The sequence below is a fragment of the Cucumis melo genome, chromosome 1 (assembly GCF_025177605.1).
Source record: "Cucumis melo cultivar AY chromosome 1, USDA_Cmelo_AY_1.0, whole genome shotgun sequence".
Lineage (NCBI taxonomy): Eukaryota > Viridiplantae > Streptophyta > Magnoliopsida > Cucurbitales > Cucurbitaceae > Cucumis > Cucumis melo.
Window position 1 is genome coordinate 11932435 of NC_066857.1, and position 10313 is coordinate 11942747.

At 35.2% G+C, this 10313-nt stretch overlaps 1 protein-coding gene across 1 annotated transcript; it reads left to right on the forward strand.

The window, feature by feature from the left end:
* Window positions 1-4519: 4519 nt before the first annotated feature.
* LOC127148382 (uncharacterized) lies at window positions 4520-6585 on the forward strand. The gene is made up of 7 exons (XM_051081900.1): window positions 4520-4591; window positions 4830-4944; window positions 5018-5137; window positions 5485-5604; window positions 5748-5868; window positions 5974-6164; window positions 6518-6585. The coding sequence occupies exons 1-7, from the start codon at window positions 4520-4522 to the stop codon at window positions 6583-6585; spliced, it is 807 nt and encodes a 268-aa protein (XP_050937857.1).
* The last annotated feature ends 3728 nt before the right edge of the window (window positions 6586-10313 follow it).

Below are 10313 nucleotides of genomic sequence, written 5' to 3' on the forward strand. Positions count from 1 at the left end.
GCGAAGTAGTCTTACAACCACAGTAGCGAGTCCAAGTTGTTCCTAACGATAACACGAGCTCACTGAAAAATGAGGTGAACCTATGAACCGTGTGGAGTTGTTTAGAGAAACAGAAGCCAATAGAAGTGGCCAGTTCGTTTCACAGACGACCGCGAATGTGCATGTAAGTTTATGAAAACCTTTACTACTTTTAATTATTAGTTAATAACGTAAAACTTTTGGTGCAGAATAAAATGTTGGAATTTCAATCCCAACCTACCGCAGAAGGTTCTCAACCACTCTCTAGGGTCGAGATATGCAAGATCGTTTTAGGTAGGTGACCGGGCTACTCAAAAGGTCTTGGTTGGGGCCCCAAGCCTAAGTCCCGAGAGACTACTGCTGGGAGTTCTGCTCTTCATGTAAGCAAGAGATACACGCTAGAGAGATTTTTATGAGAAAGATGAGTGAGGAAATGAGTTGGGCATAGAGAGGACCGTGAACACTTGGGTTACGTATTTTTCAATTTTTAATTTGTTTAATTTGTCATCGGTGATATATATCTAAATTTACTTTTATGTCATTGTAGGTTTGGAATTCATTGAATTTGGCATCCATGGCAATAATTAGGAGATAGGGTAGTATTTTTTTTCCTTTTTATGTAATTGGTTTTGAAGAATTTAAAGTATTTGTAATTTTTCTTATACATTTGGATTTACTATTTAATTTTATACATTACAATTTTTATTTTGATAATTTGTTATGAAAAATAATTAAAAAATTAATATAATAATATCTCCCGACACAGACATGCCGTGCAAAATAAGCACCTTCCCCATGATGCTCTTTCCATGACGTTGGGGAATATATTTCCGACGCTGCAATGGAAGAAACTATTGCCGATGTCAGAATGTAACGTCGGTGAAGGGATAAGAGCCCTTCACAATGGAAAATGTAACAAAGATCATTACTCAATTTAATTGAAATCTAAAAATACCAGTACATTGACAAATAAATACAAAATCTAAATTACTGTAAGGCAACTAAGCATGCTTCTAAAAGAATATAGAGAAGAAATAAAGGGAACTTATTTTCGTTGACAACTCTGAATCTACCACTTGGAGACCTTCCTAAGGGAAATTTTACGAAGTTATTTTTTCTAGAGAAAAATGAAAGTACCAACTTTTAGAGAAAAAAAACTTTTTTTTCTTCTTTTTTGGTCTGATTGAAATAGGTCTTTTTTATTTACTCAAAACAACCACATTTTTTAAACTATAATATTTCTTTTTTAAAATCCCAACTTAACTCATACTTTCATGGCCTAAAATGTAATTTCCTTTAGATCACACAACGAAAATTGTTGATGTAAATATGATTTTTAATAAAAATAAAGGTTTACCTAAGGTTCCTTTTCTTAGAAGATTAACTATTAAGTCCTTGGTTTCCAAAATTCAGAGAGGATTCTATTTTAAACAATAATATATTTTAAAAAAGAATAATCTCCCTCCCCATAAAAAAAAAATCCTATTAATAGTTTAATAGGTAACTTTATAAAGACAAAAAAGAAAAGTTAATTATTTTGTTGTCTCCTTTTCTACAAAGTAAATAAGTGAATGAATTTTACAAATTAAGTCAAAATTAACGTAACTTAACTAGTATAATTAAAGTTTGAGACTCACATCTTGCATATTTGTCAAAATAAATATATAATTATTTTTGGAGAGGCTTTTTTTTTTTCTTTTGAAGTTTTGTTTGGGTCCTAACATCATTGAGAGAGTGAGTATAAGAAATAGTTAAAATCTATTTTGCTATAGTCATAATCAATATGAAATAAGTTTGTATTTAATCGAAAGGCATACCCCTTTCTTTTTTTCCCTTCTCATAAAGGTTTCTCTCTAATTAGGAGGTAGGGCTTACTGTTGTTTCTTTTATCAGTATTGGGTACTATTTTTTATCTGTACCAAGATTTTTAGATCCTAGTGCCATGGAGGAAATAAAAAAGATGTGCAATCATCTTTCTTTAACAAACGACGAAAAAGAAAAGAAGAAATAATCAGCAATCATCCTTTTTAGTTGCTCAATGATGCGTATATTCAATTGTGTCTGTGTGGCAGGGAGAGTCCATATTCACACAAGAATTAACGTGGTTCTGGTGATAACTTGTTCATGATTCAATTCAGATCTAAACAGGACATGTTAAGAACGTTAAACAATGGTCATTGGTCTTTCCATCATGGGCTTCTTGTTATGGAACAAATTAATGGTTTTGATAGTTTTAATTCTTTATTCCAATTTTGGTCCGATGTGCATTCAATTACATGATCTACCTTTTGATGAGGGTATTGAAATTGATAGTGAATACAAAAGTAAGTGGACTAGGTAGTTACATAAGAATATTAATAAAAATCAATCATATTAGACGTGAAGTCTCTCCACTACGAAGGGGGTTAAAGTGGCAGATATATAAGGAAATAGAGGTATGGTGTCGAATTAAATATGAAAAATTGTATGTTACCGTTATGGATTGATTGGACATACTATCCATGAATATTTTGGATCTAAATGTCAAAGACCAAAAGGAATGTTCTCTACCATATGGGATTGGATGCGTATTGAAGCAGTAAAAAAGGGGCGCTTAGGTAGATGAGACGAAAGAGAGGGTAGTAAAGGATTCTAGGGTAGAAGGGGGATGACAATTTCTTATCTTCAAGAAGTAAGGGAGAAAGAAGAGGAAAGTTTAAGAGAGATAGTAGAAGTGATGAAGAGAGGTGGAGAGTGGGTGTGGGAGATAGTGGGGAGAGAGTTGTTGATAAAGGGAGTAGAAAGAAAGAGGTTATTGAAGAGGGATCTGATATAGTTGAAAATAGGGAGCAAGAGTAGGGGTTTGAAGGTCGGTAGTGCCAGTGGGAAGTTATATCGCAAAATAAAGCTGTGGGGGGGGGGGGGGGGGGGTCCTTGTAATTTAGGAAATATGTTTATGGAGGTAAAAATGGTGAAAATGGTGAGTGAAATGGAACAGATGAGAGAACAGATCTGATGAGGGAGAATAGGAGGTGATTGTTCAGTGAAGTCCTAAGCATGAATCTAATTCTTTACGAAGATTCAAAAAGGAAAAAAAATTGATGAGGGTAGTAGAGTTACCTAACACCATACACTACTAGAAAAAGACCCTTTCTTGACGGTTGGTTTTTTCTTTTCTTGACGGTTTTTGATAAAACCGTCAAGAAAGGAGTGGTTTAATAGGAAAACCGTCAAGAATTTTGATGAAAAGGCGGAGGGGAGGCAATTTTCCGAATTCTTGACGGTTTTAAACCGTCAAGCAATATGAACGTTTTTCTTGACTGTTATAAACTGTCAAGGATTATCTTCTAAATTCTTGACGTTTTTAAAACGTCAAGATTTATTATAAAATCGACATTCTTGACGTTTTTCAAATGTAAAATAATATGTAATTATACTTGACGTTTTAAAAACGTCAAGAAATATCAATTACATTCTTGACGTTTTATAAACGTCAAGAAATATCGATTAAATTCTTGACGTTTTAAAACGTCAAGAATTTTAATGAAAAGGCGGAGACTGAGAAATTTTAAAATTTCTTGACATTTTTAAAACGTCAAGTAAGAGAATTTTTCTTGACGTTTTAGAAACGTCAAGAATTACTAAATTAATTGAAAAAATAATAAAAAAACAATATAAAAAATAGGAGGAAAAAAGGGGGAAAAATGAAAATACTAAAAGCGCGAAATTCTTTTTTCTTTTTCACATTACGCTTTCCTCTATTTCAATTAAAATTTTGCCACTTTTAATTTTACTTTCTCAAATTTCCTCTTTTCCCCCAAATTTTGTAAAAAAGCCCTAACTTTTCCCCCTCCATATTTCTCTTCACGATCGAAAACTTCACATCTCTTTCATCGCAAGATTTGGTGTGCTTACGCTCGCAAGCCCCCTTCATCACAAGCCGCCGTTGAAGACGTTGCGTTTGTCCACCGCTGAAGATTTGGTGTGTTCGTAGGTTGTCGTTCAGAATAGGTTCGTCCGCCGCCGCAACAGGTTTGTCCGCCGTCGTTCACAAGTTCGTCCCAAGTCGCTGCCTCTTTTTTGCATTTTTCTATTTCCTCTAAGGGTGGTTGTATGATGTATCCTTCGAACTTTTTATTCTCCAAACTTTTTATGTCCTCTAAGGGTGGTTGTATGATATATAAACTCAAAATGTTCCCCTAAATTGACGATTCCCAAATTGAAGATTTGAAGCAATTGTGTGTTGTGATTGAAATTTCAGGCTAGGAAGGCTCTGTGTGCTTTGAAGGATTGGTGAAATTACAAGCAATGGTGAGAGGTCATTTGGTGAGACAAAGAGCCACTTTCCATCACTTTCTTCTTCTCTCTTCATTTCTCTTCCAGTTTTGGAATCCATTTCTCTAATGTGTATGTGGATGTATTTGTACTCATTTACTCTACTTTTTGTTTATTGTACCAATCCCATAAAACTGGTTTACTTATTGCAACTCAGTAATTGATTGTACAAAGTTATTGATGTATAATGTCATTAGGAAGAAGTGTAGCATTCCCTGGTCACCCCTTGGGTTCTGGTCTGACTCCAGTAGCTGCGAAGGTAAGAAACGTCGTCCTCAAAATTTGAACTTAGAATTCTGAAAATTCCTTATTAGCGAACATTTATGTAATATGCAATATTGCATTGATAGGGTAGGGAAAGGAGAATTTGCTCTGGCTGTTAAACTGTTTAATAATAGGAATAAAAATAAAACAAAAAAACAAAAATAATAAAGTAAGAAATCAACTTCAGGGTCATTTTTAATTTGATTGAATTGTTTTTTCTTTGTGCTTATCAGGAACTAGGTTTGGTTGCTGGCATCCCTATTGGTGTTTCACTGATTGATGCTCATGCAGGTGGAGTTGGGGTGTTGGAAAGTGTACCTGGGCAAGATTCTGATTCTGAAGGTTGTGGTTTGTCCTATATATTTCATCTTTTTTTTTCTTATTATATTTCATTCTTTCATATTGAAATTAACTGTTCTAGGTTTCGATAAGGAGATGGTATTGCATCGTATGGCACTGGTTTGTGGAACATCTACCTGCCATATGGTTGTCTCAAGGGATAAGCTCTTTATTCCTGGTGTATGGGGACCGTTTTGGTCAGGTATGGTTGAAATTAATTCCAATATTTTCTGTCAAGTTCTTCATTTTAAATAGTAGCATGGTGAGGAGGAAAGAGGCAGGTGGACTATGTTCTCAATAGGATAACGAAAATGCTTTTACCATCAAAATTTACATGGATATGTTCTGTGCCAATTACTGATACCATACAACAATTTGTTATTTTACTGTCTTTGTTGGTTGCTGAGTTCAAATGTCTAATATTTAATATCTATTTCTTTCATAGCTTAGTAAAGAGGGAACAGTTTTATTGCAGTATTTCTTCTAATGATGATTGCCATCTTTTCCATAAAACTCCTAAATGACATGAGTTTTTTTTTTAAATGTCAGCAATGATACCTGAGTATTGGCTTACTGAAGGTGGTCAGAGTGCTACCGGTGCTCTACTTGATCACATAATTCAAAATCATGTTGCCTCTCCTCATCTTGCAAACCGTGCTGCTTCGCAAAGTATGACTCTTTTTGTTATTTGATTATATTGATGCCGTCTACTGTGATTAAAGTAGAGTATACTTAAAAGTTAAATGATTGTGTCTAATCTGGAATTGTTCATCTTCTCTTTTGTTTTTTCTTTTTAAATTTTAATCTTTCAGATATCTCTGTGTTTGATATGTTGAACAAGTTGTTGGAGAATTTGGTGGTTGATCTGAAAAGTCCATTTCTTGCGGCTTTGACCGAAGATATACACATACTTCCTGATTTTCATGGAAATAGGTGAATGAAAGACTGAGACATTTTGCCGAGTAATTTTTCCAGGAGTTATTTTTCTTCCTTTCCTTGCTAGAGATTATCAATGAATTTGATTGCACCATGGATTAGGTCTCCTATTTCGGATCCAAAAGCAAAAGGAGTGATCTATGGGTTAACACTTGACACAAGTGAGCAACAGCTTTCTATTTTGTACCTTGCCACCGTACAGGCAATTCCCATGGTACACGCCACATTGTTGAGCACTGCAATTCCCATGGACAGGCTATTGCATATGGTACACGCCACATTGTGGTCTGCTAGTATGTTATTAGAAAGGTGCGCCACTTGTTTTTCTTTCTATTTCCTAATGCAACTAGCCAATCTTATTATCAATATGTGATACCAATTCTTTAAAGTGTTTTCTCAAAGGGGGCTTGATTGTAAGTGTGTGGAGCAATATAGGTTGTTTTGAGATTCAATACTTCTCTTCATTCGTTTCAGGGGTTAAAGTGTTACTCACACACTTTTTGAAAACTTTTGGTTGGTTGAGAATCAAAGTGAGTATAGAATCTTCTTGGAATTGTTACGAGACTCGAAGTGACATTTAAACATTTTTTTTTTGCTGTTTCAAGTGTTAAAGTGTTGCTTTGAAACTTTTTACGTTTGTTTTAAGAGCTTTATATTGATACTGTCATCACTGCTTTATATTCTAAGTGGTTTGATCATGCTGTGGTTGCTTAATGTGTTGATACTTTAAATAGCTAGGTTGTTGGATGGATTTGGGATAGGTCTAGCTTGTTGTCACTCTTGTTCATATTTATATTTCAGAAACTGCGCATGCCACATCAGAAATAAGAGGCTTCAGGCCAAAAAGGTTCCCCAGAGACTCCGTGACATAAAGGATGTTTTAGGTTCATATTTTATTCTTTATTTAATTTCAGTTCTGATTTTCTATGGTCTTTTAGTTGTGCGACTTCTAATAGTGACGATGAGATTGATGCAATCAATGATAGATTTTGCTATAATTGTGGGTATAATAATTTTTATGAATACTAATTTAAAGAATTGGGATTGATCTAGTTTATTTTGTTCTTTAGATAGTTTACTTTTGATCCAATATTGTGGGTATAATAATTTTTATGAATACTAATTCATTTATTTTGCATGTCTACAGATTGATACAAGAAAACCATACTCACAGGCCGAGTTAGATGAGGTGCGGGTTGAGTTTTTGGGTTCGTACATATGATTTAGGATTTATTTGTCATCTCTGAAATAGGAAACTTTATTTTTTGTGGTTGATTTTTTGAAATGTTTATATGGAGGGGGAGAGGGAGGTGGGGATTGATTGATATACTTTTGGGACTTTGTTGAGGTTTAGAGTTTAGGTGAGTTGTTGATAGGTGAACTGTTCATATGTATTGGTTTTGTAAATGATATATGAATATGATGCAAAGTTTTGGAAATGATATGAATGAATGATGTTTAGTTGTCATTTGATGTATATTTGTCGTTTATATGTAGTTGAATTCTTGGACCAATGAGAGTATAATACAGGAACAATAATATAAATAAATTACAATTAAAAAAATGAAAAATTCTCGACGGTTCGCAAATGTCATGAACAACGAGATTCTTGACGGTTCTAAAATGTCATTAAAAATCACTCTTGACGGTTTCTAAATGTCATGAAAAAGAATACTCTTGACGGGTACAAAATGTCATAAACGACGACTTTCTTGACGGTTATAAAATGTCATGAAAAATGCACTCTTGACGGTTTTAAAATGTCATGAATATTCGCATTCTTGACGGTTTTTGTCATTCATAGTCACATTCTTGACGGTTCTAAACTGTCATTAAAACCTATGCTTGACGGTTCTAAACTGTCATTAAAACCTATGCTTGACGGTTCTAAACTGTCATGAAAAATGGAATACTTGACGGTTCTAAACTGTCAACGTTAACAATTCTTGACGTTTTTCACAACTGTCATGAAAAATGCCTTTCTTGACACTGGATTCAACGACGATTTTAAAACCGTCAAGAATAATCACTCTTGACAGTTTAAAACCGTCAAGAAATCCTGTTTTTGTAGTAGTGATATTACATCTCAAATTCTAAAAGAATGCAAGTGGAAGACATGGTTTTAAAGAATGTATTATCGTCAGAGACCCATTTAAGGTCCTGTGGGTCGCCACGAAAGCATTATGTTGGAACTCTCAAGGTATAAGGAACCCGAGAGCATTCGATGTCCTTTATGATATGGTCGAGAAATTTAACCACATGATTGTTCTCTTATCTAAGACAAAATGTGGTGTGAGGCAAATGGAAAATATTAAAAATTGATTGTCTTTTAACAATTGTTTTTCAGTTGCTAGTGGCGAGTGGCAGTTTGTGTTTGATGTGAAAAGATAAAGTGGATGTTATTATTCATTCCTTCTCTAGGGGGCATATTGATTTTGTGATGAAATAAAAGGGTGTGCATTGGCCAGTGGCCATTTACAGGTTTATATATATGGATGTCTGGAATCTAAAAAAAAAAAAAGAAAAAGATTGACTTTGAGAACTCATTTAATTTGAAGGTTGTTTAATTATAGTATTGTGCAGTGCAGTGGGTGGTGTGTGGTGAACAATAAGGTGGTGTATCCGATGATGATCTTCATATGCCTTTAAGGGAAACCTTTGACGATGTTAATCTTCAGGATTTGGGTTATAAGGGAAAAAAGTTCACTTGGTTTAGGAATTACTATTTAAAAGCAATGATGCTTTTGTGATTTTTTTTCTTTTTATAGTATAGGGTCGACACTTAGAATGGTATAAATATGATCATAGACCCAATTTGTCTTTCATTTGACAGTAATCAAGTGTATTAGGGTCATATGTGTGGCATTAAGCCTTTAGGATTTGAAGAGATCTGGATGGAAGATGTAAAATGTGGTTAACTCATCTCTCAAATATGAGGTCCGAGCAATGAGACCATTAGAGACAATGTCACTTTTTAGAAGATCATGGCTAATGTTAGTAAATGGTCCTACCTACTTTATCTCATTACATGCAAATTAAATCATTATTAATAGATTGGTTATGGAGTTGGTAAAGAATCAGTTAAGATTTTCTTTTAAGAATGGTCCTGTTCAGAGTTCACATGCAGGCACCTCCTCTGGCCATGCACCTCCTATCACGATCAAAACTGAGGTACCCAACGTCTCTCATCCCCACTTCTCCCAGCCATCTACTTCCTCGTTCATTCTTGGATCTAGGGTTTCCATTGAAACGGTTATTCTAGATTCAAATTTTAATTCCTCGGATGAGGACGATTATGTTGTTCTCTCTAAGTTGCTTAGTCGTTTCAAAAAGAGGGATCAGTCTGGTCAGTCATCGACTCTTGCCTCTGCCCCTCAGGTTATGAGATCATCAACTCGTGTATCTCCTCCCTCTCCGATTTTGCATTCTTTTCCACCATCTCGGGTGATTCCAGATATCCCCACTCGCACTGCAGATTGAGATAAGTCTCATGTTCATCAGGTTTCTTTTCCAGTTACTTCATCATCTTCTCAGTCTTTTGAAGGTACATTTGAAACTAATGAGGTCGATTTGGGTGAGGACACTAACGATGACTACATTCCCGGAGCCTCGTCTATTCCTATTCTGCCTCCAAGTCCTGTTGGCTCTCTCATCCCAAGGACCTCGAAGACCTAATGTCAAAGAGCAACGGGTTGTAACTACCAAGGTTGGTCGCTGAAAGATTCTCCCAAATGGAAATTTGTTGTTAAACGTCGCATTATGGATGGGTCTAACATATCTGACCAATATCACTCTTGTCCTGCTGTTATTGATTTTATTTGAAATGTTGGGTTGATTAGAACTGTCTTTGAAGTTGGCTCATTCTACCCCGGTTGATATGTGAATTGGTCATAAACCTACCCTCTGACTTCAATGATTCGAGTGCTAATGAGTTTCACAAGGTACATATTAGGGGTGTGTGTTTCACTGTATCTCGAGAGTTGCTCAATCAGTTTTTCCGGATCACTCTGCATGTTGATTACTTAGTTTCCTATCCTACACCATAGTGTATGGCTGAAGAATTCATTGGTGGCACGGTACCTATGTAGTTGGTGGATGGGCAACTGCATGTTGCATCGTTGACCATCAAATATGCCATCTTGCACAAGATAGGTATCTCGAATTGAATTCCTTCAACTCATGGCTCTACAATTTCTACTTCTCTGGGTCATTTTATCTATCTTGTTGGTACTGGGGTTAAGGTGAATGTGGGGGAGTTTGTCTTCAATGATTTGTTGTGCCATGTTGATACCTTTGCTATTCACATTCCCATATGCTTTTCAAGGCTTCTGAGTAACTTTCTTCTGTGTCAACACCCATCCATTATGGCTTCCATTGATGTCGTTGGTACTGCTCCTAAAATTATTTCTCTAAGTATGCAGTTGTTTCAAGGGTTACATGTA